This window comes from Callithrix jacchus, chromosome 22 (genome assembly GCF_049354715.1).
Source record: "Callithrix jacchus isolate 240 chromosome 22, calJac240_pri, whole genome shotgun sequence".
Classification (NCBI taxonomy): Eukaryota; Metazoa; Chordata; class Mammalia; order Primates; family Cebidae; genus Callithrix; species Callithrix jacchus.
In genome coordinates this window covers 33,989,536-34,016,837 of record NC_133523.1, presented here as the reverse complement: position 1 = coordinate 34,016,837, position 27,302 = coordinate 33,989,536, and the positions used below count along the sequence as shown (strand labels likewise).

Sequence of the window (27,302 nt, the reverse complement as noted above, 5' to 3'; positions counted from 1 at the left end):
CAGGTGATCCGCCCACCTCAGCCTCTCAAAGTGCTGGGATTACGGCCATGCACCACCACACCCGGCTACTTTTGTATTTTTAGTAGAGATGGGGTTTTGCCATGTTCGTAGGCTGGTCTCGAACTCCTGACCTCAGGTGATCCGCCCACCTCAGCCTCTCAAAGTGCTGGGATTACAGCCATGCACCACCACGCCCGGCTACTTTTGGATTTTTAGTAGAGATGGGGTTTTGCCATGTTCGTAGGCTGGTCTCGAACTCCTGACCTCAGGTGATCCACCCACCTCAGCCTCTCAAAGTGCTGGGATTACAGCCATGCACCACCACACCCGGCTACTTTTGTATTTTTAGTAGAGACGAGGTTTCACCATGTTGATCAGAATGGTCTGAAACTCCCGACCTCAACTGATCCACCCACCTCAGCCTCCCAAAGTTCTGGGATTACAGGCGTGAGCCACCACGCCAGGCCAAAAACAGGAATAAACTATAACCAAATATGATAACACAGAAGAACTTCAAAGACAAGACATGGTGAGAAAGAAGCCAGACACAGTACAGAAGTCCCTTTTTATCCAGCTAAAAACGAGACCAAACGACTGCACTAGGCTTTGGGTGAGCGGGGATCTGTGGGAAGAGACATGGGGGCTTGTGGAGGGTGCGAATGTTCTGCGTTTTGATTTGTATGAATGCCACACAGGTTTGCTCAGTCGCTGACATTTCATCAACCTAAATACTTAATGATTTGTGTTCTTTTTTTGTACTTCAATTTTTAAAAATGTCGAGCATGACACATTTAGGTAAAAAGAAAAAAATGCACACTCAAAAGAAAAGTCTGTATCTAGGAGCACACATTTAAATGATGCGTTTAGAAGCACAGACAGCAGTTTGGACGAAACTCGACATGTCATCTTGGTCCCTCCCTGCTTAAGAACGACAGGAGGGGATCCCCAAGGGCTTTACCTCCATCTGTAATGGTTTTTGATGTGTGTGTGTGTGTTTTTAAGGTCTGGCTCTGTCACCTACACTGAAGTGCAGTGGCACCATCTTGGCTCACTGCAGCCTCAACCTCTCTGGGCTCAAGTAATCCTCTTGCCTCAGCCTCCTGAGTACCTGGGAGGTCTCAAATTCCTGGACTCAGTCGATCTGCCTGCCTTGGTCTCCCAAAGTGCTGGGATGGCAGGCATGAGCCACCGTGCCTGGTCCAGTCCGTAATGTTTTTTAAGGTAACAGTGGACGGTGGGAGGATTAAATTAGTTAATATTTTTAAAGTCCTTAGAGCAGTGTGTAGTACACAGTAGGTGCTGTGTAGAGGTTTGTTAAAATAAAGTGAGAAAGTAAAAATGTTTTCCAGAGTATAGTATCACTTAAATTAGGAATAAAAGAAATCTGTGAAGAAATATACAAAATACTATGTCTTGTGAGTTTCCATTCAAACCTTCATGGATGATATACACATGTCTTTCTAGAAAGACAGACTTATCTTTTTGAGTGTGTGTGTGTGTGTGTTTTTACATAAATATTAGTCATGCTTTAAAAAGAAAAGTCCCTGCTTTTATTGAAGTATGATAGTGACAGGTCTTGAGACAGAGATGGGGGAGATAGAAAGCCCGCCTGGCGATGGAGGGTGGGAGAGCCAGCAGCGCCGGAAACCTCAGTTGAAGGGATCCCCGAGTGGGGGAGGGGGGCCTTTGGTCTCTCCCCAGCCTCTTCCTTCCCCCTGGCCTGAGAGGGTGGGTGGGGAGGGGCAGTTCCTCTTTCCTTCCCAAGCACCGAGGAGGCCCCAGCTCCCTAGGGGCTGAGAAGCTGGAGTCCTGGGGAAGGGGAGGAGCTGAGCCACAGTCTTGCAAGACCCCCGCCCTCCTCCGTCCACAGGAAGCATGAACAGAAAAGACAGCAAGAGGTGAGAGGACCCTCCCCAGGGAGCCCGGCAGCACCCTGAGGCCTCCCTCTGCATGGGAGGGCTGGGGGGAAAACTCACCATGGGGTAGGATGTCTGGCTCCTCTGGGATCCCGTGCAGGGGTGCCAGGTGGATGCTTCAGGGAGTCTGGAGCCAGTGAGGGCTGCAGTCACTTGTAGGTGGCATCTATGCCATGTTGCCCCTGGAGTTTGAGCTGTTTGGGGTCCCCTTGCCACTCCCTGTCACCCCACCTCCATCCCTGGCCTGGGCTGAGTGTCTCTGCCCTCCCTGGGGGCTTCCCGGTTCCCCATCCCCTACTGGACTGGAAACTCCAGGCTCCTGCAGGGTCCTGCCCTAGGAGAGGGGAGTGTGACATGGGCCAAGGCAGTTCCCCTGCCTCTTAAGTCACTCATGGGGCTGTTTCAGACCCCCGCAGGGGACTGCAGGATGGGGCCTAGTGGCCGGCCATGTAGCCAGTTCTGGCATGGGCTCCTATCTCCTTGGCAAGCTGGCCCTTCTGTCCCCATAGAGGCAGAGAGTGGCTGGCTCCCTAGCCTGGGTAGCTCCTCCTGCCATCCCCAGCACCACTCTGATGGGCAAAGGGCTTTCCTCTCTACCTGGCCGTTTAGTGGTAGACAGCTGGCTGCCTCACTTCCTAGTTGTGTGACCTTAGGTAAGTCACTGAACTGCTCTGTCTCGGGTTTTACTTATGTCAACAGAATAATCATAACCTCCACCCTGGAGACACCTGTAAGTACTCAGTGAGACAGTCTAGACCCGTGGTTCTCAGACTGCAGCAAGCCTCTGAACTGTCGGGAGGGTTTGTAAAATACAGGTTGCTGGGCTTACCCTTAAAGTGTTTGATTTTGTAGGTCTGGGTTGGGACCTGAGAATCTGTATTTATATCCAGTTCCCAGGTGATGCTTTTGGTACTAGCTGGGTACCCACACTTAGGGAAACACTGATTTAGATAAATGCTCCCTCCTTGGCTTAGTACACATTTAATACTTTAAAACTGGTGCACACCTGTAATCCCAGCACTTTGGGAGGCCGAGGAGGGCAGATCACAATGTCAGGAGTTCAAGACCAGCCTGACCAACATGGGAAAAACCCCACCTCTACTAAAAATGTAAATATTAGCCGTGTGTGGTGGCACGCCCCCGTAATCCCAGCTACTCGGGAGGCTGAGGTAGGAGAACCACTTGAACCTGGGAGGTGGAGGTTGCAGTGAACTGAGATCCTGCCACTGCACTCTAGACTGGGCGACAGAGCAAGACTCAGTCTCAAAAAAAAAAAAAAAAAGTCCCTACTGGTAAAGGTGGCTTATGCCTCTAATCCCAGCATTTTGGGAGGATAAGGAGAACTTGAGGCCAAGAGTTCTAGACAAGCTTGGGTTATATTATCCTAACATACATATTATATATATAGTGAGACTCCCATCCACACTCACACACAAAATTAGCTGGGTATGATGGTGCATACCTGTAGTCCCAGCTACCCGGGAGGCTAAGGCAGGAGGATCACTTGAGTCCAGCAGTTCAAGGTCATATTGAGCTTTGATTACATCACTGTACTCCAGCCTGAGAGACAGAGCAAGAAAGACCCTGTCTAAAAAAGGGTAGAGGTGGGGGCCTGGCATGGTGGCTCACGCCTGTAATCCCAGCACTTTGGGAAGCTGAGGCAGGCAGGTTAGGAGTTCGAGACCAGCCTGGCCAACATGGTAAAACCCTGTCTCTGCTAAAAATACAAAAATTGGCTGGGCGTGGTGGCACGTGCCTGTAGTCCCAGCTACTTGGGAGGCTGAGGCAAGAGAATTGCTTCAACTCAGGAGGTGGAAGTTGCAGTGAGCTGAGATCGCACCACTGCACTCCAGCCTGGGTGACAGAGTGAGATCCTGTCTCCAAAAAAAGAAATTCCCTGAGGAAGGTCCAAGGATTATCCTCATTTTTCCTTTGAGGAAACTGAGCCCCTGAGAAATTAAGTGACAAAGTCACATTAACACAAAGTCACAACAGCTGGCAGAAATTTCTGGATTCTACTTTCGTCTGAAGGCTAGATTTAGTTCTCTCCCTCCTCCCACCATACCTGTCTCTCCATTCCCTGGGAGGTACCAGGCAGAGGGAGGATTATTTTCACAGCTTCCTTGAAGCTGCCTCAGCCTCAGGGACCTCTCACCTGGCTCTTAGGAGCCCCAGAGAAGCTCACTTGGCATTGGTATTTCCTCTCCAGTTCCAAATCTGGGCACCCAGGCCACAGGCTAAAGCTGCAGGTCCTGTCGGAGGCTAACTTGGGGGAGGGGTCTGTCACCTTAGTGGAGTGAAGGTGTGGGAGAAGGGGAGAGACAAAATCCAGGGGGTCTCCCTGCAGGAGTCTTACTATTTTATTTTATTTACTAATTTATTTATTTTGAGACAGTCTCACTGTCACCCAGGCTGGAGTGCAGTGGCGTGATCTCGGCTCACTGCAACCTCCACCTCCCAAGTTCAAGCAATTCTCCTGCCTCCGCCTCCTGAGTAGCTGGGTCTACAGGTGGCCACCACCACACCCAGCCAATTTTTGCATTTTTAGTAGCAACGGAGTTTTACCACGTTGTCTAGGCTGGTCTCTGACTCCTGATCTCAAGTGATCTACCCTCCTCGGCCTCCCAAAGTGCTGAGATTACAAGCATAAACCAGGTCTCTCTTTCATTTTTATTATTTTTGAAACAGAAATCACTCTGTCACTCAGGGTTGGAGGGAAGTCATACAGTTTCGGCTCACTGCAGCCTCTACCTCCCTGGTTCAAGCGATCCTCCTGCCTCAGCCTCCCGAGTAGATGGGATTACAGGCGCCTGCCACCATGCTAGACCAATTTTTGTATTTTTAGTAGAGATGGGGTTTCACCATGTTGGCCTAGGTGGTCTCGAACTCTTGGCCTCAAGTGATTACCCGTCTTGGCCTCCCAAAGTGCTGGGATTACAGGTGTGAGCCATCACACTGGCCCAGGAGACTTGCTCTCTTGAGGGCTGGGGGAGGCAGGAGGATCGGGTGTTGGAGACCATATCCCTGAGGATATGGGTCCTGAAGGCAGGTCCTCCCATGCCTCTCCCTGGGGAGGACAGCAGAGAGCCCAGGCGTCTTCTCCCACGATTCCCTGGGAGACCAGGAGTAATCCCAGGATCTGGCAACAGGAAGTCTCTTTCGGGATCCCTTGGAAGCAGTCAGGAAGTTGGGGCAAGGCCTGGGGAGGGAGTTCTTATCATTCCCTCAGGGGTCCTGAGTGGTCCTGGGGGTCTTCTGCTGTGATTCCCTGGGGGATTCAGAGTCATCCTGGGCAGCGGTCCCCAGCCTTTTTGGCACCAGGGACCGGCTTTGTGGAAGGGGGTGGGGATAGTTTGGGGATGATTCAAGCTCATTACATTTATCGTAAGCTTTATATTATTATTACATTGTAATAGATAATGAAATAGTTATACAACTCACCATAATGTAGAATCAGTGGGAGCCCTGAGCTTGTTTTCCTGCAACTGGATGGTCCCATCTGAGGGTGATGGGAGATGGTGACAGATCATCCGGAATTAGATTTTCAAGGGAGCGGATACCTAGATCCCCCGAACACATGCGCAGTTCACAATAGGGGTCCAGCTCCTGTGAGACACTATTGCAGATGCTGATCCCAACAGGAGTTCAGGAGGGGTTGCTCACTCACCCCATGGCTCTAACAGGCCACAGACTGGCACTGGTCCATGTCCCTGGGGCTGGGGATCCCTGGTCTTGAGGATCTTCCCCTCTGCTTCCCTGAAGGGAGTAGGAGTAGCCCTAAAAATTTGTTTGTTGGGGAGGGCTCCCATGACTCCCCTAGGGATCTGGAATGTTCCTGGGGGTTCTTCCATGAGTCCCTAGTAGGTCAGCAGTAACCCTGGGGCTTTGCCTCTAGGCAGCCTCTCCCATGGTGCCTTGGGGCATTGGGGTCAAGAGGAATTCTAGGGTCTGCCTGAAGGAAGGGGCTCCCATGACTCCCTGAGGGCTGTGCCCACAGGAAGTCCCACCAGGAATGCACCGGAAAGACAGGAGGGCGGGGCCGGCCCCGCCAAGCGCGCCGCCACAAGACATGCCCCAGCCCCCGGGAAATCAGCAAGGTCATGGCTTCCATGAACCTGGGCCTGCTGAGTGGGGGCGGCTGCAGCGAAGATGAGCTGCTGGAGAAATGCATCCAGTCCTTTGGTGAGTGTCCTCTCCCCAGCAGCCTCCCCGCCCTAACAGCTCAGCACCTGCCTCTCTTCGGCTCAGTTTTTGCAGGTAAAATGAGAGCAGGCTGGATGGAATGAAACTCAATCACTACATTAGAGATAAGAGAAACACCCGCTTTGCTTCTTTCCTGAAATGAAAATATATACATATATATGTATTTATTTATATATATATATATATATATATATATATATATTTTTTTTTTTTTTTTTTGAGACGGAGTCTTGCTCTGTCACCAGGCTGGAGTGCAGTCGCACCATCTTGGCTCACTGCAACCTCCGCCTTCCGGGTTCAAGTGATTGTCCTGCCTCAGTCTCCTGAGTAGCTGGGACTACAGGTGCTCTTGTCATCATGCCTGGCTAATTTTTGTATTTTTAGTAGAGGCAGGGTTTCACCATGTTGGCCAGGATGGTCTCCCTCTGACCTCATGATCCACCTGCCTTGGCCTCCCAAAGTGCTGGGATTACAGGCATGAGCCATCTTACCCGGCTATATTTTTTTCTTTTCTTATTCTTTTGAGACAGAGTCTTGCTCTGTCACCCAGGATGGAGTACAGTGGCCTGATCTCAGCTCACTGCAACCCCTACCTCCCGAATTCGAGTGGCTCTCCTGCCTCAGCCTCCCAAGTAGCTGGGATTACAGGTGCTCACCACCATGCCCAGCTAATTTTTGTATTTTTAGTAGAGACGGGGTTTCACCATGTTGGCCAGGCTGGTATCAAACTCATGACCTCATGTGATACACCCGATTCGGCCTCCCAAAGTGCTGGGATTACAGGGGTGAGCCACCATGCCTGACTGGTCTGGTGCTATTTCAATCTTCAACAAGCCTTGCCAGGGGTGATGCTGCCTCACGTACAACACAGATAAGGAAACTGAGGCAGGCTGCCTGTCCAAAGTCATGCCAGGGATCACTGTTAGAGCTGGCCTTTGAACCAGGCAGTCTGGCAGGATCTGGAGGCTGCATTGTGTATTGCCTGAGGGCCATTCTGTCACAGAGTCCCCCTCCTTCCACCCCAGACTCAGCTGGCAGCCTGCGCCATGGGGACCACGTGCTCAACATGGTGCTAGCCATGCACAGCTGGGTGCTGCCCTCTGCCGACCTGGCTGCCCGCCTGCTGACCTCATATCCTCCGAGACTGTGAGCTATGGGTGGAGGGCAAGGGACAGAGAGCCTGGGCAATGGGAATGCGGAGCGGGCAGGTCACAAATCCTGGAGAACAGAGCCTTGACCAGAACTCAAGTATCAGAAGGCCACAGGGGACGCCCAGGAGCTGAGGCGGCTGCAGATCTGCCACCTGGTCAGGTAGGGCTGGGCCAAGATCCCCACTCTTAGGACCCAAGACTTCCATCCTGCTGTCCCCCAAAAAACATTCCTCAGAGACTCCCCAGCCCAGTTCCCACAGACCCAATCAGCCCCACAGGCCAAAATCCCACTTCTGAGACACTCCTGGCTTGGTTCCTAAGACTCTCAGTTCTGTTCCCTAGAATCCCCACTTCCTTTCTGCTTTTTGTTTTTTTGAGACAGAGTCTCATTCTGTTGCTCAGGCTGGAGTGCAGTGGTGTGATAGCTCACTGGAACCTCGGCCTCCCGGGTTAAAGCAATTTTCCTGCCTCAGGCTCTCAGGTAGCTGGGATTACAGCCATGAGCCACCATGCCCGGCTAATTTTTTTGTATTTTAGCAGAGATGGGGTTTCACCATACTGGCCAGGCTGGTCTTGAACTCCTGATCCACCCACCTTGGTCTCCCACAGTGCTGGGATTACAGGTGTGAGCCACTGCACCTGGGAGAACCCCCACTTCCTAGAGACTCCCCCCCTCACCAACCGGTGAATCCCATAGACCCTCCTAGCTGGTACCCAGAGGCTTCCAGCTCTGATCCCCAAAACCTCCACCTCCCACAGATCCCAGCCTAGCCCCTAAGACCCCCTCATTCTGTCCCCCCAAAAATCTCACCCCTAGAAGCCCCTAGTCTAGTTCCTAGGACCCTCTACTATCCTGCTTCCCAACAATCACACTCCCAACAGCCTCCGAGGTCTATTTGCCACAGATACCCCCAGCCTGTGTTGAGACCCTATCCTCCTCCAGAGATTCCCCCAGCCTGGTGCCCCTCCAAACACCAACCCTCCAGGTACCCCCGCACATATTTAGAGACCCCTAGCTCAGCACCTAGAGATTCCTCAGCCCAAAAGATCCCCTGCAGAGACCTTCGCCACCCCCAGCCTCATCTCACCATCTCCACATCACTCTCAGGTACTGGCTGACCCAACACCCCGAAGTGATGCACCAGGACTCCCAGCTGGAAGAAGTCATGGGTCGTTTCTGGGCCACGGTGGCCCAGGAGGGCAACTCGGCCCAAAGGAGCCTGGGGGGCTCCTCTAACCTGTGAGTCAGCCCTGTGCCCCACTCTTCTCTGCCCCATCCCCATTCTGCCATCTCCCTCCACACCCCCAATCCCTCCCCTGTGAGCCACTCCAATACGCTGCCCCTTTTGGCCCCCAGCCTGAGCCCTGGTGGCCCTGGGCCCCCACCCCCCATGAACAGCCCAGGCCTAGGCAAAAAGCGCAAAGTGTCCTTGCTTTTCGACCACCTGGAGACGGGGGAGCTGGCTCAGCACCTCACCTACCTGGAGTTCCGGTCCTTCCAGGCTATCACGGTGAGGACCCCCTCCCGTCCCTGTCCCAAGCAGGGGAGAGATTGGGGTGGGGTAGGGATTGTCTGGGGCAAGCCAGGACTGAGGGGACACCTGCATGGTTATTCAGCAGAGATCTCAAAGTCTTAAACTGTCAAAGCTGGGTGCTAGAGGGTCCAGGAAAATGAGTTAAAGAGGCCGAGGCAGGTGGATCACCTGAGGTCAGGAGTTTGAGACCAGTCTGGCCAACATGGTGAAACCCCATCTCTACTAAAAATACAAAAATTAGCGGGCGTGATGGCAGGCACGTGTAACCCCAGCTACTTGGGAGGCTGAGGCAGGAGAATTGCTTAAACCTCAGGAGGCGGAGGTTGCAGTGAGCCGAGATCATGACACTGTATTCCAGCCTGGGCGACAGAACGGGACTCTGTATCAAAAAAAAAAAAAAAAAAAAGAAAGAAAAATAAAAATAACAAAATGCTTATTGCAGCGATTGGCACTTAGTAAGTGCTCATAATATATTATCATTGATTCAATAAGCATTTAAACTCACAGTACCTCAGTTTCCTCATCTGTAAAAAGGGGATATGAACAGTTCCTGCCTTGTAGGAGCAATGCCTGGTCCAGGGTAAATGCTATCTGGTTGAACCATTTGAAATTGACATATGTTGGCTACCCCAGGGTCAATTTCAAGTGCTTCAATGTCTTAGCTTTGCCATCTGATCATTTCAAGAGAAGGTGGGGATCTGGTTCTTTCATGCGAAAATTTCCCGAGTGTGTGTGTGTGCAGATATACTCAGTGTGGTGGATGTGGGTATGAAATGAACACTCTGGGCAGAACAGATAGAGGTTGATTTCAAGTCATCCTCCCCATCCTTCCCTTTGCTGACCGTGTACAGTTAAGAGTATATAGACTCAGTTCCCGCCCAGACTCACACCTGTGTGACCCTGGGCAAATTACCTATCCTCTCTGTGCCTCAACTGTCTAATCTCTAAAATGGAATGATACCTCATAGAGTTATGAGGATTAATTAATATGATTATGTGTCAAATATAGTGCCTGGCTATATATTTATTTATTATTTTTATTTTTTTGAGACAGAGTCTTGCTCTGTCACCCAGGCTGGAGTGCAGTGATGCGATCTTGGCTCACTGCAGCCTCCACCTCCCAGGTTCAAGTGATTCCCATGCCTCAGCCTCCCGAGTAGCTGGGATTACAGGCATGTGCCACCACACCCAGATAATTTTCGTATTTTTAGTAGAGATGGGTTTTACCATGTTGGCCAGGATGGTCTCCATCTCCTGATCTCGTGATCCACCCGCCTCAGCCTCCCAAAGTGCTGGAATTACAGGTGTGAGCCACTGGGCCCGGCAGTTCCCGGCTATATTTAAACATGCTATGCCTCCTCAGATGGGAAAGGACCATGGTGACGTCAGGGACGTGCAGCTGCGGTGGGAGTGAGGGGGACAAAGGTCCCTCGGGGTAGACCAGGCTAGGACATCAGAGGTCTTGACTACTAGTTGGATGCCATGGAAGGGCAGGGCCTGAGCGCTACGGCCCGCCTTGACACCCACCTCGCTCCCAGCCCCAGGACCTGCGGAGCTACGTTTTGCAGGGCTCAGTGCGGGACTGCCCGGCTCTGGAGGGCTCTGTAGGTCTCAGCAACAGCGTGTCCCGCTGGGTGCAGGTGATGGTGCTGAGCCGTCCCGGGCCCGCACAGCGCGCACAGGTGCTGGACAAGTTCATTCACGTGGCACAGGTGAGGCCCGCCCTGTGGGGCTGCGAACGCCACTGCACCCAGCTACCTGGCCCTCCGCCTTCCAGGCCCTCGACCCCATCTCCCTCCTCCCTCCTATCTCCCGCCTCCGCCCCCGAGGCCACAGTCCGGGCGCTCCAACCCAGGACGTAACTTCTTCTTTGGCCTTGATGCTACCGCGTCCCACCCAACGTGGCCCTACCCCTTGGCCCTAGCGACGTGACAGGCTCCCAACCCCTATGTCCGAATGTTCTATCCAAAGGTCAATGACAGCGTCCCTTTCATGCCCCCACCTTTGTGCCATCCTCCACCGAGGCCTCCATTCCCAGTCCCCGGCCCCCAGCGGTCGCTTCGGGATTGTGCCTCGCTCCCCATGGCGTCCGGTCTCTCCCTGCCCCGCCCCATCGTGTTACGCCCTTCTCTCCCCCTCCCTACCCGCTCCTTTCCGGACACCTTCCCGCCCTTCTGGGGAAAAGGGAAGCCCTCCGCCCGCCATTGCCGCGCCCCCTTGCGTATTTCCACGAAGACCAAGACCACACCCTTCCTTTGACGTCTTCCCTGGCTCGCTTCCTCCTGCAGGGCCTCTTAGACCTGGGGGTCCCGACGTCTGCCTGGGGCCTGCTTGGTCTGAGCATTTTCCCTTTCTCCCTGGCTCCACTCTCTCCACAGCAACCTCTGCCCAAATTTGTAAAAGGAAGGGCGAGGGAATTCCCCAGCTGCCGAGGTGGCCCCACACCTGTCTAGCATCTCTCCGGCCCTGTTCACCTCTGCCACACTTCCAGCTCCTGCCCAGAATCTGCGCCTTCTTGTCTCCCTGCACCTGTCTGACTCTCAGTCAGACCCCCAGATGCCTGACACTCTGATGTGTCTGGACCCTCCCCCACCTGTCTGTTCCCCAAATCCACCCAACTTCCCATACTTCCTGCCTCCCCAGATTTTCTTTTGTTTTTCTTTTTGAGATAGAGTCTCGCTGTTGCCAGGCTGGAGTGCAGTAGCACGATCTCGGCTCACTGCAACCTTCACCTCCCAGGTTCAATCGATTCTCCTGCCTCAGCCTCCTGATTAGCTGGGATTACAGGTGCCCACCACCACACCCAGCTAATTTTTGTATTTTTAGTAGAAACGGGGTTCCATCATGTTGGCCAGTCTGGTCTCCATCTCTTGACCTCGTGATCTGCCCGCCTCGGCCTCCCAAAGTGCTGGGATTACTGGCATGAGCCACCGCACCCGGCCAGATTTTCTAACCTCACATCAGTCCATCACCGGCTTATCCCTCCCGGCTCAGATCACCATCTGACACCCCCATGAGGACCACACATTGCACGTCTGACTCCTGCCCTACACAGCCCCCTTCTCTCACCTGCCTGATCCCCACACTGCTCCACACCCACACATGCCTGGAATCCCAACTCAACTGGGATGCTGTCATCTGAACTCCCAACTTGCCCATCCTCCTGTGACGACCCTGTGTCGTGCTTCCCTTCCTAGAGGCTCCACCAGCTACAGAATTTCAACACGCTGATGGCGGTCACAGGGGGTCTGTGTCACAGTGCCATCTCCAGACTCAAGGACTCCCATGCCCACCTGAGCCCTGACAGCACCAAGGTGAATCCCCACTACCCTCCCAAAAGCTCCAAGTGGTCAGCTATCCTGAACCCCCAAACCTAATTAGCAAGCCCTGTCCATCCCTGCCCAGGGGCCCTGGAACCCACATGAAGTCCTTGTTCCTCCAAATCCCAGACCCCCAGGCTCTGCCAGCATTCCTCCTCCCTGGCATCCATCCACCCATCGTGCTGACACCTCTCCCAGCGTGTCTGGTCCTGAGCTGGACTATGAGGGAGACAGATGGGAGAGAAGCTAGCAGAGAGCTTTGCAGTCCCCATGGGGAGGACTGGCTGAGATCAGAAAATGGCAGGAAATTAGGCCAAAGGTGCCCTGGGAAGATCCTCTTGAGCCTTGCAAGCTGGGCTAAGCTAAGGAAGTTTGAGAGTGATGACACACCTGTGATAAGATCTGGCTTTTTAAAGAAACAATTATAGACTGGGTACGGTGGCTCACACTTGTAATCCTAGAGTTTTGGGAGGCTAAAGCAGGAGGATTGCTTAAGTCCAGGTGTTTGAGACCAGCCTGGGCAACATAATAAGACTCCATTTCTAAAAAAAAAAAATTTTGTCACCCAGGATGGAGTGCAGTGGTGCGATCTCAGCTCACCACAACCACTGCCTCCCAGTTTTAAGCGATTTGCCTGCCTTAGCCTACCAAGTAGCTGGGATTACAGGCAGGTGCCACGATGCCTGGCTAATTTTGTATTTTTAGTAGAGATGGGGTTTCTCCATGTTGGTCAGGCTGGTCTCGAACTCTTGACTTGTGCCCACCTCGGCCTCCCAAAGTGCTGGGATTACAGGCGTGTGCCACCGCACCTAGCCTAATTTATTTTTAAATTTTTTTTGGCCGGGCATGGTGGCAAAATAGTCTGAAAAAAATAAATAAAAATAAATAAGCCAGCTTTGGTGGCCCATGCCTATAGTCCCAGCTACCTGGGAGGCTGAGGGGGAGGACTGCTGGAGTCCAGGAGTTTTTCGTTGTTGTTGTTATTGTTTGAGAAGGAGCCTCACTCCATCTCCCAGGCTGGAGTGCAGTGGCGCAATCTCAGCTCACTGCAGCCTCCACCTCCTAGGTTCAAGTGATTCTCCTGCCTCAGCCTCCCGAGTAGCTGGGATTACAGGCCTGTACTATCAGGCCCAGTTAATTTTTGTAGTTTTAGTAGAGACAGGGTTTTACCATGTTTCCCAGGCTGGTCTTGAACTCCTGACCTCAGATGATCTGCCTGCCTTAGCCTCCCAGGCATAAGCCACAATACCCAGCCATCAAGCCCAGGAGTTTAAGGCTGCAATGAGCCGTGATCATTACAATGCACTTCACCCCAGCATGAGTGACAGAGTGAGACCCCCCCCATCTTAAAAAAAAAAAAAAAAAAAAAAGGTCTGGGTACGGTGGCTCACGCCCATAAGTTATCCCAACACTTTGGGAGCCCAAGTCAGTGGATCACCTGAGGTCAGGAATTCGAGACCAACCTGGCCAACATGGTAAAACCCCATCTCTACTAAAAATGCAAAATTAGCCGAGTGCGGTGGCACATGCCTGTAATCCCAGCTACTCAGGAGGCTGAGGCAGGAGAATCGCATGAACCCAGGAGGTGGAAGTTGCAGTGAGCCGAGATCACGCCATTGCACTCCAGCCTGGGCAACAAGAGTGAAACTCTATCTCAAAAAGAAAGAAAGAAAGATAAAAGAAATCATTTTAGCCAAAGAATGGGGGATTGTGGGACTTCTCTGAGATGGGGACACAAGAGGAAGAGCAGTTTGGGGGAGATGCTGAGAGCAGCATGGGATACAGAAGGGCTCAGGAGGTGTCTAAAATGCCACTGGGTCCCTGAAGGCCTCGAGCCCACCCAGGAGGCTGCTAGGATACCCGTCCAGGTGGCGCACGGGACGGGAATGCCCTGATAACCCCGATCCCATGTCCCTCCTGCCCAGGCCCTGCTGGAGCTCACTGAGCTCCTTGCCTCCCACAACAACTATGCCCGCTACCGCCGCACCTGGGCTGGCTGTACAGGCTTCCGGCTGCCTGTGCTGGGCGTGCACCTCAAGGACTTGGTGTCCCTACATGAGGCACAGCCTGACAGGTTGCCTGACGGCCGCCTGCACCTATCCAAGCTGAACAGCCTCTACCTGCGGCTGCAGGAGCTGGCGGCCCTCCAAGGGCAGCGTCCACCCTGCAGTGCCAACGAGGACCTGCTGCACCTGCTCACGGTGAGCCCCCAGCCCCACCCAGTCTGGGCTTCTGAGGGTACTGAGATGTAGGGTCCTGGACGCGTGAAGGTCTCCAGGACTAGGGTAGAAAAGCGGTGGCGTGCACAGGCTTTGAAGCCAGAGCTTCCAGGTTTTTTTCTAGCTTCGTGATCTCAAGTCACTGATCCCTCAGTTTCCTTATCCACAAAATGGGAATAATAAAAGTAGCTACTTCAGAGGGTGCTTGAAGAGAGACAACCAATGACATCATTCAAAGAAAGTCCTTAAGACAGTATCTAGCAGGGCACAGCAGCTCATGCCTGTCATCCTAGCACTTTGGGACACTGAGTTAGGCGGATTGCCCGAGATCAGGAGTTTGAGACCAGCCTCTACAAAGTAGAGATGGTGAAACTCCATCTCTACTAAAAATACAAAAAAAATAGCCAGGCGTGGTGGTGCATGCTTCTAGTCCCAGCTACTTGGGAGGCTGATGCGTAAGAATTGCTTGAACCTAGGAGGAGGAGATTGCAGTAAGCCAAGATCACGCCACTACACTCCAGCCTGGGTGACAGGGTGAGACTCTGTCTCAAAAAAAGAGCCGGGCACTGTGGCTCACGCCTGTAATCCCAGCTCTTAGGGAGGCAGAGGCGGGAGGATAGCTTGAGCCCAGGAGTTTGAGACCTGCCTGGGCAATATAGCGAGACTCCGTTCTCCACAAAAAGGAAAAAAACAAAAAGACAAAAAAAAAAAAAAAAAAAAAAAAAGAGGCCAGGCACCGTGGCTCAAGCCTGTAATCCCAGCACTTTGGGAGGCCGAGGCGGGTGGATCACGAGGTCAAAAGATCGAGACCATCCTGGCCAACATGGTGAAACCCCGTCTCTACTAAAAATACAAAAAATTAGCTGGGCATGGTGGCGCGTGCCTGTAATCCCAGCTACTCGGGAGGCTGAGATAGGAGAACTGCCTGAACCCAGGAGGCGGAGGTTGCGGTGAGCCGAGATCGGGCCATTGCACTCCAGTCTGGGTAACAAGAGCGAAACTCCGTCTCAAAAAAAAAAAAAAGACAGTATATGGAGCAGATAAGTTACTATATAAGTAACATGTTTCTTCCCCACTTCCCCTAGTGACTCAACTGTCCATTGATCTGAGCTCTGGAATTGCTGTGGGGTTCACATTTTTTTTTTTTTTTTTGAGACTTAGTTTCACTCTTGTTGCCGAGGCTGGAGTGCTGTGATGCAGTCTCACCTCACTACGACTTCTGCCTCCAGGTTCAAGGAATTCTCCTGCCTCAGCCTCCGGAGTAGCTGGAATTACAGGCATGTGCCACCATGCCCAGCTAATTTTGTATTTTTAATAGAGACAGGGTTTCTCCATGTTGGTCAGGCTGGTCTTGAATTCCCTATGTCAGGTGATCTGCCCACCTTGGCCTCCTAAAGTGCTGGGATTACAGGTATGAGCCACCGCGCCTGGCCTGGGGTTCACATTCCTAAATCCCAAGGTTCTGAGCTTCTCATGATGATAACCCCAAATCTCAAACTTTGACATATCCAAGAATCTAAGCAAAAGGCTAATAACAATTATTCATCATTGCCTATGTGCCAGGAGCCTCATTCCATCTTACAACCTTATGAGGTTGGGACCCTTACTGTATCCATTCCGTGAACTGGGAAACTGAGGCCCAGAGAGGTGGAGTCACTTGCTCAGTCCCACAGCAGTAATGCTAGGATTTGACCCCAGGAGGGGCTTTGAGAAGAGCCTGCAAATGGGTGTGGGGGCCGGGCGGGGCTGTTGATAGACGGAGCTGTAATACTCCTGTCTGCTGCAGCTCTCCCTGGACCTCTTCTACACAGAGGACGAGATCTATGAGCTCTCTTATGCCCGGGAGCCACGCTGTCCCAAGAGTCTGGTGAGACCCAATCCCTAACCTGGGACCCCCTCCTACAATTACTTCCAACTCCCCTGAGCCTATGCAGTGACTAACTCTGCCCCTCTGTCCCTGCCCCAGCCACCCTCCCCCTTCAAAGCTCCTCTGGTGATGGAGTGGGCCCCTGGTGTGACATCCAAGCCGGACAGGGTCACACTGGGTCGGCACGTGGAGCAGCTGGTGGAGGTGAGGAGGGGAGGGTGGCCTGGCCACCAGGAGCCAGGAGGGAAGACATCTGTAGAACCCTGAGCCTGGAGGTGGGGACTTGCAGCCCTGGGGAGCATAGTTCCCTGACTGGGCCTTACCTGCTTCCCCACACTCCTCTGAAGTCCGTGTTCAAGAATTACGACCCTGAAGGCCGAGGAACCATCTCTCAGGAGGACTTTGAGCGGCTCTCAGGCAATTTTCCCTTCGCCTGCCATGGGCTTCACCCACCCCCACGCCAGGGGTGAGTGGTTCTGGCTCCTGGATCACCCGAAGATGACTCCCAGGTCTGGGGGAGTTTGGGGCCGGTCATGCTGAGGCTCACTTTCTGTCCCTAGGAGAGGCTCCTTCAGCAGAGAGGAGCTGATGGGGTACCTGCTCCGGGCCAGTGCCATCTGCTCCAAGCTGGGCCTGGCCTTCCTGCACACCTTCCATGAGGTCACCTTCCGCAAGCCTACCTTCTGCGACAGCTGCAGTGGCTTCGTGAGCACTCTGCCTCATCACCACTCTTAGGTTCCATCTGTCCTGGAGCCGGCAGCCCCAAGCCCCAGAAAACCCCCAAATTCCAGAAATCCTCCAGCCTCGAATTATCCTGTTTCATATAAACCCTAAACACCAGACATTCCCTATATCCTGGATAATCTCCAAATGCCAGAGAATCCCCAAATCCCAGATAATCCACATCCCCAGAAAAATCACTGAATCACGGATAATATCTAAAACTCTAGATAGGAGGTCAGGAATGGTGGCTCACGCCTGTAATCCCAGCACTATGGGAGGCTGACGTGGGTGGATTGCTTGAGCTCAAGAGTTCAAGATCAGCCTAGGCAACGTAGCGAGACCCTGTCTCTTCTAAAAGTATAAAAATTAGCCACATGTGGTGGTGCACACCTATGATCTGAGCTACTAGGGATCACAGAATTGCTTGAACCCAGGAGGTGGAGGTTGCAGTGAGCCAAGATTGCACCACTGCACTCCAGCCTGGGTGACAGAGGGAGACTGTGTCTCAAAAAAAAACTTGGATAATCTCCAAAACTGGGTGGACTATGTTCAAACAGCATCATCCTCCAAATCTCTAGACTCCAGTTCATTCCAACCCTGAATAATTTCCAAATTCAAGATATCTTCATACTCTGGCTAGTGGATCAGTCTCTCAACCTCTAACCAGAGACTAATTCACAAACCCTGGATTACTTCCCACATTCATTTATTTATTCACGAAATAATTACTGAGCACCTCCTGTGTGCCATGCAATCTAAGGCTGTGGGGATAAAGTAGGAATACAGCAGATAATTCCTGCCCAAGGAATTTGCATTTTAGGCCAGCTGGGATCACTTGAGGTCGGGAGTTCAAGACCAGCCTGATTAGCATGGAGAAACCCTGTTTCTACTAAAATTACAAAATTAGCCGGGCATGGTGACACATGCCTGTATTCCCAGCTACTCGGGAGGCTGAAGCAGGAGAATCAATTGAACTCAGGAGGCTGAGGCAGGAGAATTGCTTGAAACTGGGATGGTGACCCTGTAGTGAGCCCAGATCAAGCCACTGCACTCCAGCCTGGGCAACAAGAGCAAAACTGTGTCTCAAAACAAAACAAAAATTGCATTTTAGTAACTTGAAATTTTAACTAAATCTAATATCCTAGGTGATTCTCTAAACTTGAGATAATCTCCAAGTTCCCTTTATTTATTCTGTTAAAAGATGAAAGATGGTCTTGCTCTGTCACCCAGGCTGGAGTGGAGTGGTGTGATCGTGGTTCATTGCAGCCTCCAACTCCTCTCACTTCAGCTGATCCTCTTACTTCAGCCTCCCAAGTGGCTGGGGCTACAGGTGTACGCCACTATGCCCAGCTAATGGCTAATTTAAACAATCTTTTTGTAGAGACAGGGTTCTCCCTATGTTGCCCAGGCTGGTCTTGAACTCCTGGACTCAAGCGATCCTCCCACTTTGGCCTCCCAACCTCTCACCTTGGCCTTTCGAAGTGCTGGGATTACTGGCATAAACCAACTGTACCCCACCCACATTCCTTTAATTACAATTAAATCTCTAGCCTTGAGAATTTCAAAACCTGGGTAGCTTCCACACTTCCACTCCCCAGCTGCCCTGCCAATCCACAGCCCTCCCTCTCTGTAACCTTTTCTGGTTTCTCTTCCCAGCTCTGGGGTGTCACTAAGCAAGGCTACCGCTGTCGGGGTGAGTGGGGCATCAGCGAGTGGGAGGGAAGCCTTGGCCCACGGGCTGGAAGAACGCACGGCACAGATTGGACATCCGGCCATTAACTGCTGCCTTCCCATTAACTGCTGCCTTCCCCCAGAGTGCGGTCTGTGTTGCCACAAACACTGCAGAGACCAGGTGAAGGTGGAGTGTAAGAAGAGGCCAGGGGCCAAGGGCGATGCCGGGCCCCCCGGAGCCCCTGTCCCACCCATGCCAGCTCCCCACGCCAGCTGTGGTAAGACCAAGAGCACCGCAGTGCTGGGAGGGGGGCTGGGGAAGGAAGGGGGTTAAGTCCAAGGTCACAAGGCCCTTCCTATCAGACCCACACCCCTTCCATCCGTCCACAAACAGGCTCTGAGGAAAATCTCTCCTACACGCTGTCCCTGGAACCTGAGACTGGGTGCCAGCTTCGCCATGCTTGGACCCAGACTGAATCCCCACACCCTTCCTGGGAACCAGAGACGGTGAGGAGAAACTGCCCTTACCCCCAACTGGATACAGGGGACACAGGCCATTGGCCTGGGGGAGACCGGACAGATTTGGAGACCCACAGGAAAGTAAAAGCATGCAGAAGTCCTTGACTGCTGGGGTGGGAGGGTATGATACTGGAGTTTCGCTCCTGTTGCCCAGGCTGGAGTGCAATGGCGCGATCTGGGCTCACTACAGGGTCATCCTCCCAGGTTCAAGCAATTCTCCTGCCTCAGCCTCCTGAGTAGCTGGGACTACAGGTGTGAGCCACTGTGCCCGGCCTGATACTGGTTAATTTTTAATGCTGATAGAAAAATAGGCCAGGCATGGTAGCTCTTGTCTGTAATCCCAGCCCTTTGGGAGGCCAAGGAAGGAGGATCACTTCAGGTCAGAAGTTTGAGACCAGCCTGGCCAACATGATGAAACCCCATCTCTACTAAAAATACAAAAATCAGCTGGGCGTGGTGGCGCGTGCCTGTAGTCCCAGGAACTTGGGAGGCTGATGCAGGAAAATCACTTGAGCCTGGGAGGTAGAGGCTGTAGTGAGCTGAGATTGCGCCACTGCACTCCAGCCTGGGCGACAGAGCAAGACCCTGTCTCAAAATAAAAAGCAAAATAGAAGTTTCAACATGTTGGGGGTGGGGCGGGATGATAGCCACTAGGAGAACAGAAAGGATTCTAGCCAATGAGATAGCAAGAATAAAGCCAAATATATCGGGAGCTGCCGTAAGTGTCAACGGAGTCAACACCACTGTTCGAGAGCAGAGACTCTCAGATAGGGTTGCAAAAAGGGTTCCACAGGGGACATTCATTCATCTGGGACTTACCAGTCTGGGCAGGACAGTGTTCCTGGCAGTGAAGCGTCTCCTAGACATATGCTCCCCACATCATCTGACGTCTTCCTTTCCTCCTTCCAGGTGCCCTGCCCAGTAATGGACCCACCATCAAGCCCATCCTCCAAGCTGGATTCCTAGGCATCTCTCGGTCTTCTCTTTCCCTCACTCCCTACCCCAGTCAGTCCTGAGTCCTGCCGTCGGACTCTGGCAGGGCTCCCAGAGGTAGGACCCCTAGAGGCATCCGCCTTCCCATCCACACTGCCTTCGGTGGTTCGACAGTCATCATTTTCCCTGGCAGTGACTTTCCTCTCTTGCATGGTGGTGGATACTAATCCTCCTCCCTTTCCCTGCACTTAGTATCTGTGCAGCTCTGTGTTGGACACATTTAGACTCAGGCCTCATTTCACCAACTCCCTAAATCTCCGTTTCAAAGATAAGGAGACTGAGGCTCCTTGAAGTTAAGCCAAGGTGGCACAGTTCCCAAGGGCTGGAGGTAGATTCAAACCCAGGTCTTCCATCTGCTCTAAAACTAAAGCTCCTGACCAACATGCTATGGGTCAGGAGAGGGTAAGGATAGAGCAGGTCTCTGGGATTATAGTCAGGAGAGAAAACTGGGTAGCAGGTAGAGCAGGCAACCAGTGGACACCTCAGTGAGATCACATCCATCCTCTGCTCAGGGGAAACGCCAGAGTCCTCACTATGGCCCCCATCACCCCTCTGACCTTGCTTCCCACCCTTCGACCTGCTTCAGCTACACTGGCCTCAACGTGCCCTGAACATGCCCCAAATAATCCTACCTCAGGGGCCTTCATACTGGCTGTTCCCCAGCCTGGAATGCTCTTCCCCAGAGGCCCGTCTGGCCCCCGCTTTGGAACTGTGCTCCAGTGGCACCTTCTCAGTGAGGCTTCCCCTAACCATAGTCAAGATGCAAGTCCCCTGTCCCCTCCTAGTTCTGATCCTGCCTCCATGCTTTATTTTTTTATTTTATTTTTATTTTTTGAGACAGTCCCACTTTGTTGCCCAGCCTAGAGTGCAATGGCACAATCTCAGCTCACTGCAACCTCTGCCTCCCTGGTTCAAGAAATTCTCCTGCCTCAGCCTCCCGAGTAGCTGGGATTACAGGCATGCGCCACCACACAGGGATAATTTTTGTATTTTTAGTACAGATGGGGTTCCGCCACGTTGGTCAGACTGGTCTCAACCTCCTGGCCTCAGGCGATCCACCCACCTCGGCCTCCCAAAGTGTTGGGATTACAGGTGTGAGCCACAGCGCCCTGCCCCTGCTTTATTTTTCTGCACAGAACTTTCCCCATCTGACAACCCATACTTTTCCCCTTTATCTAGCTTAACATCTGTCCTTCCTCACCAGGAACGTCAGAATATCAGCTCCAGGACAGAAGAGATTTCTTTTTTTATTTTTTGAGACAGAGTCTCGCTCTGTGGCCCAGGCTGGAGTACAGTGGCACGATCTCGGCTCACTGCAATCTTGCCTCCCAGCTTCAAGCGATTCTCCTGCCTCAGCCTCCTGAGTAGCTGGGATTACAGATGCGCACCACCACACCTGGCTAATTTTTGTATTTTTAGTAGAGACAGGGTTTCACCATATTGGCCAGGATGATCTCGAACCCCTAACCTCATGATCCGCCCACCTCAGCCTCCCAGAATGCTGGGATGACAGGTGTGAGCTGCTGCGCCCAGCCGAGAGTAGGGATTTCTATCAGTGTCTTACACTGCTGCATCCCCAGTGCCTAGAACAGGGCTGGCAGGTGGTAGGTGCCTGACAGATGTTTGTCCGATCCCTGAGTGTCTCCCTACCCATGCCCAAGGCACAAGAAAGATGTGCTTTGGGCAAAGAACTTTGAGGGTCAGAGCAGCAGGGGCCCATTCAGACCGAGGGAGCAGAGACACCCCAACCCCTTCACAAACCCAAGCACCCCTGACTTGGCCCCCACAGAGAGAGGTCCTACAACTGTCATAAATTAAATTTATTCTCCAGAGAACATGGCTCTTGGTATTGACGGGTGCATGGGAGTGGGGCATTTGGGGCCTCAGGAATAGGAGATGAGAAGTCAAATACCAAGGAAAAACTTAAACCAACTCCCCAGATGACCAACGGCATTAGCATCTCATGGAGGACCCCTGCCCCGACCCACCAGTCCCTCTTTACTTCTTCTTCTTCTTCTTGCGGCCCCAGCACTGGGGGCCTGTCTTCCGTCCACCTCCACCCTCTGTTCGGCTCCTCCAGGTGGGCATGGGAGCCTCCAGCTCATTTGGGCGGCCTCCCCGGTCTGGAACGTTGCCCATAAGCACCTGAAAGTTTGAGATTTGAGCTGCAGAGGAAAAAAGTATCCTGGACAAGGGCGCCACAGAATAAAGGGAACAGCATAAGGCTGAAGAAGAAAGGCGGATGTTGACTGTTTGAGTACAGTGGCTGGGCGGGGAGAGGGCTGAATGGAAGAGACAAGCATGAGCTTTCTTTTTTTTTTTTTTTTTTTGGGGGGGGGGCACAATCACCCAGGTTGGAGTGCAGTGATGAGAGCACTGCTCACTGCAGCCTTTGCTCCTGGGCTCAAGTGATCCGCCCACCTCAAGCTCATTTTTTTCTTAACTTAAATTTTGCCTTAATCTTTGCTGTGCTAGATTTTATTCCGCAGTACTCATTTTACGTAAGACTACTTACAGAAGTATGCGGCTAGATACCTAATTACTAAAACAGAGGACATTTCTTTTTTTCTTTCCTATTTTTTTTTTTGAGAGACAGAGTCTCACACCGTTGGCCGGGCTGGATCTCAGCTCACTGCAACCTCTGCCTCCTGGGTTCAAGCGATTCTCCTGCCTCAGCCTCCTGAGTAGCTGGGATCACAGGTGCCTGCCTCCACGCCTGGCTAATTTTTTATATTTTTTAGTAGAGACAAGGTTTCACTATGTTGGCCAGGCTGGTCTTGAACTCCTGACCTCGTGATCCACCCACCTTGGCATTCCAAAGTGCTGGGATTACAGGCATGAGCCACTGCACCCGGCCCACAGAAGGGATTTCTGTTTTGTTTTTCGTTTGTTTTTTTTTTGAGACAGAGTTTCGCTCTTGTTACCCAGGCTAGAGTGCAATGGCGCGATCTTGGCTCACCACAACCTCCGCCTCCTGGGTTTAGGCAATTCTCCTGCCTCAGCCTCCTGAGTAGCTGGGATTACAGGCAAGCGCCACCATGCCCAGCTAATTTTTTGTATTTTTAGTAGAGATGGGGTTTCACCACGTTGACCAGGATGGTCTCGATCTCTTGACCTCATGGTCCACCTGCCTCGGCCTCCCAAAGTGCTGAGATTACAGGCTTGAGCCACCGCACCCGGCTTCTGTGTGGTTTTTTATTTCTATATTTGAGACAGAGTTTTGCTCTTTTTGTCCAGGCTGGAGTGCAGTGGTGCGAACTCAGCTCACCATAACTTCCAACTCCTAGATTTAAGCAATTCTTCTGCCTCAGCCTCCTGAGTAGCTGGGATTACAGGCATGCACTAATATGCCCGGCTAATTTTATATTTTTAGTAGAGACAGGGTCTCGGCTGGGCGTGGTGGCTCACGCCTGTAATCCAAGCACTTTGAAGGCCAAGGCGGGCGGATCACCTAAGGTTGGGAGTTGAAGACCAGCCTGACCAACATGGTGAAACCCCGTCTTTATAAAAAATAAAAATAAAAAAAGATTTGAAAGAAGAAAGAAAGAAAAGAGACAGGGTCTCTTCATCTTGGTCAGGCTGGTCTCAAACTCCCAATCTCAGATTTTCTGCCCACCTCCGCCTCCTATAGTTCTGGGATTCCAGGAGTGAGCCACTCTGCCTGGCAGTCTTTCTTTTTTAAAAAAGAAAAAAAGGTTAAAAGAAACAACACAATAGATACTGTGAGGTGATGGGGAAGGATTTTAAGCCCAAGCTGGAGAAGTGGCCGGGGGCTCAGTAAATAGTTGGACTTTGTTTTCAAATCATGATGGAGCCACAGAAGCGTTCTGAGCTGCGGAGTCCACAGTCAAGCTTTTGTGTGAGAGAGGTCCTTCTGGCTGCTGTGTCTAATGGGTGGATTAGAGGCAGTGAGTCTGAAGCCTGGACCAGAGCAGAGGCTGAAAGGCCAATCTGAAGGCCAAGGATGCCAGGGCCCTCCCCTACCCCAGAGGCTCACCTTGTTGATGGCACAGCAGGTCCCTCTGCGGACAGCCACACTGGTGGCTGGGACAAGACGAGACAGGTCAGCTCGGGCAGCCAGGACATGTGCGAGGGAGATGTCCGATTCTGGGGTGAGAAACTCTCGAAGTGGGATCAGCACTGCCCTCATGGCCTCTCCTTGGGCCTGGAGTGGTGAGGAGGTACAGAGAAGGTCCCCAGGTGGGACCTGTCATCTTGGAAGTATCACTTCCCCACTCAAGACTTCACTGCCCACAGCTCTCAATATACTTTTTTTTTTTTGAGTTGGACTCTCGCTATGTCTCCCAGGCTGGAGTGCAGTGGCACAACCTCAGCTCCCTGCAACCTCTGCCTCCAAGGTTCAAGCCATTCTCCTGCCTCGGCCCCCTGAGTAGCTGGGATTACAGGCACCCACCACTATGCCCGGCTAATTTTTGTATTTTTAGTAGAGATGGGGTTTCACCATGTTGGTCAGGCTGGTCTTGAACTCCTGACATCAGGTGATCCACCCACCTCAGCCACCTACAGTGCTGGCATTATAGGCATGAGCCACCGCGCCTGGCCAAATATTTATTTTTTGAGACAAGGTCTCACTGTCACCCAGCCTGGAGTGCAGTGATGTGATGGTGGCTCACTGCAGCCTCAATCTCCTGGGCTCAAGTGATCCTCCCGCCCTGGCCTCCCAAAGTGCTGGGATTACAGGCATGAGCCACCATGCCTGGCTCTGCTCCTATCTCTTAAAGATGGGGTATACCTCTGAATATACTCCCAGCTCAGAGCTGAGAATTCAACAATACCCTGGGACCCTGAGATTCCAGGAGCCCCAAACCTCAAAAAATTCTAAAATGGCCACAGCCTCAGAACCTCCAAGAGGGTGATATTCCTGGCCTTCATTCTTCCTCCCTGCAACTGCAGCCACCCACAACTGGGCCTCTCCAATTCTGCCGGTTCCTCTGCCCACACCTCTGCCCGGTCACTCCAGTGGAAAGCAGATGTGGTGAGGTCAAGGCGCTTGAGGAGGAGACAGCGGCGGCAGTGGTACTGATCTCTCAGGCTCTGGGACAGAGACTCCAATGCTTCCTGGGAGAAAAGGTCTCAAGGTCAGGCAAGGGGTCCCTCTCACTGCCACCTCTGATGAGGACACAGTTCACATTCAGTCAGTCACACAGTCTTACCCATCTGGGTGCATCTAGCGAGGAGCTGAGGAGGGGCTGCAGGGACCCAGGCGGCAGAGAAGGCTGTAGCTCTGAGATCTAATGAGAGAAGAAGTTAGAGGCCAACTGGGAAAGGGAGGATGGAACCCTCTGTAAACCCAGTTCCCCACAGCCCTGAGGCCACAGATGCAAGAATGGCAGTCACAGCTGCAGAAAGAACATGCCAGTGGTTGGAACACTTCCTTCCAGAGGTGTTAGGGAGAGAGGACCCGCTCCCCCCACCCTTCCGCCCCAAGGAAAGTGGGATAGCCCAGGAGGCAGGGGAGGGTGAGAATTGTTCTGACTCTACCTTAGCATGCAACTCCTGCAGCAGCTGGCTGGCGGGGGTCCCTGGTGCAGGTCTGTGCAGTCCCAGGGCTTGGAGGGTAAGGCCCAGTTCCTGGACCATGCAAGTTCCCTCCACCCCTTCACCAAGGGGTGGTCCAGGACTGGGATCCAGCAGAGAGCGCAGGCGCAGGAGGCGGGTGGCTTGGAGTTCTGAGCAGAGAAAGCCTGAAAGTAGGAAACCAGAGCTGTGCACTCAGAGAGGCTGCGACCCCCATCCATCCATCCTGGTCAAAAAGCTTCATTGGCTTTAAAACCTCCACCTTTGGCCAGGCACAGTGGCTCATGCCTGTAATCCCAATACCTTGGGAGGCTGAGGCAGGAGGATTGCTTGAAGCCAAGAGTTCAAGACCAAACAGGGCAACGTAAAGAGACCCCATTTCCTTTTAAAAAACAGAAAAGCCTCTACCTTCTAGTCTGGCCTACTTAAAGCCTTGGTTCCACCTCCAGTGTAAGCCCCACTCTTAAGACCCTGTCCCCTCCTCCGAATTCGACTCCTGCTTACTTCTGAACGCCCTCCTCCTAATTCAACCCACTTGAGCTCCCAGATCCTCCAATTAAAATTCTACCCCCAGGCCGGAAGTGATGGTTCCTGCCTGTAATCCCAGCACTTTGGGAAGCCAAGGCGGGCAGATCACCTGAGGTCAGAAGTTGGAGATCAGCCTGGCTAACAAAGTGAAACCCCGTTTCTACTAAAAATACAAAAAATTAGCTGGGTTTGGTGGCACGCGCCTGTAATCCCAGCTACTCAGGAGGCTGAGGCAGGAGAATCGCTTGAACTCGGGAGGCGGAGGTTGCAGTGAGCCCAGATCACGTCATGGCACGCCAGTTTGGGCAACAAGAGTGAAACTCTGTCTCAAAAAATAAATAAATAAAATAAATTCTAACCCCGCCTATCTCAGAGAGAATCCTCTGCCCACCCCAATACGCACATCCCACCCACCTCATACCGTCTGGGCCGCCCCAAAGTTCTGACCACGCCCCCTTGGGAACCTCGATTTTCCCTAAAAAGTCGGAGCCCGCAGCTCCTTAGGCTGTGGACTAGCCACTTCCGCACCCCGGGACTCACGTAGCAGGCGCAGGCTGGAGCCGGGTTCCCGAAGCTCAGCCGCGCCATCCCCACCGCAGAGCCTGCGATCCGGACAGTGCAGCTCCCGCAATAGGCGGCCAAGCTGCCGCAGAAAGTCCTCCTCCGCGCCGGGGCCTGCGGGGACAGGGGCGTCACGGCGCGGCGGCCCCGCGGCGGGCCCCCTGCCACCCCCCTGCTCCGTGCATACCGTCGCCGGCGCTCAGCACCTCGGCGCCCGCCTCTCGCTGCTGCTCCAGGGCGCCCAGCTTCGCCAGCTCCGCCGCCAGCTGCGCGCACAGCGCCCTGAAGTCTGGGCATGAGGCGTCCCGCGACGCCAGCCCCGGGACACCCCCATACCTGTGGGGGCCGAAGTAGAGGGAAGGGGCGGGGAGGTCACTGAGAATCCCTTTCTGTCGACGTCCAGGGAGGAGACCTGACCTTCCTGCACCCACCAGCCTCACCACACACCCTCTTACCCTAGAGCCAGCAGGTCCCGGGCCACCGCGGCCCCCTCCCGCGCTTCCGCCTTCACCCCCTCCATGAACGCGTCGCCTCCGCGCCAGGCGCGCGCCCCCTCGC

General features: G+C 53.0%; 2 protein-coding genes across 4 annotated transcripts; one reads left to right on the top strand and one right to left on the bottom strand.

Moving 5' to 3' along the window:
• The first annotated feature begins 1,741 nt into the window (after positions 1-1,741).
• On the top strand, positions 1,742-21,945 carry RASGRP4 (RAS guanyl releasing protein 4). Of its 2 annotated transcripts, XM_078359287.1 has the most exons (17): positions 1,742-1,898; positions 5,914-6,098; positions 7,145-7,250; positions 7,368-7,430; positions 8,379-8,510; positions 8,628-8,781; positions 10,344-10,517; positions 12,003-12,119; positions 14,051-14,326; positions 16,131-16,211; positions 16,311-16,415; positions 16,559-16,677; positions 16,772-16,916; positions 18,591-18,627; positions 18,749-18,883; positions 19,000-19,112; positions 20,034-21,945. In XM_078359287.1, the coding sequence occupies exons 1-17, from the start codon at positions 1,876-1,878 to the stop codon at positions 20,088-20,090; spliced, it is 2,022 nt and encodes a 673-aa protein (XP_078215413.1). In that variant the 5' UTR covers positions 1,742-1,875; the 3' UTR covers positions 20,091-21,945. The 2 variants fall into 2 exon arrangements, with proteins under 2 accessions (XP_078215413.1, XP_078215414.1); XM_078359288.1 differs by lacking the exons at positions 10,344-10,517; positions 12,003-12,119 and having other exon boundaries at positions 20,034-21,941.
• FAM98C (family with sequence similarity 98 member C) lies at positions 21,923-27,302 on the bottom strand. Of its 2 annotated transcripts, none has more exons than XM_035287365.3 (8): positions 27,200-27,302; positions 26,932-27,080; positions 26,724-26,858; positions 25,620-25,822; positions 25,292-25,369; positions 24,981-25,196; positions 24,115-24,282; positions 21,923-22,262 (listed from the first exon to the last, which is right to left on the bottom strand). In XM_035287365.3, exons 1-8 carry the CDS (start codon positions 27,262-27,264, stop codon positions 22,116-22,118), a joined length of 1,161 nt encoding a protein of 386 aa, XP_035143256.2. In that variant the 5' UTR covers positions 27,265-27,302; the 3' UTR covers positions 21,923-22,115. The 2 variants fall into 2 exon arrangements, with proteins under 2 accessions (XP_035143256.2, XP_002762125.1); XM_002762079.6 differs by having other exon boundaries at positions 25,080-25,196.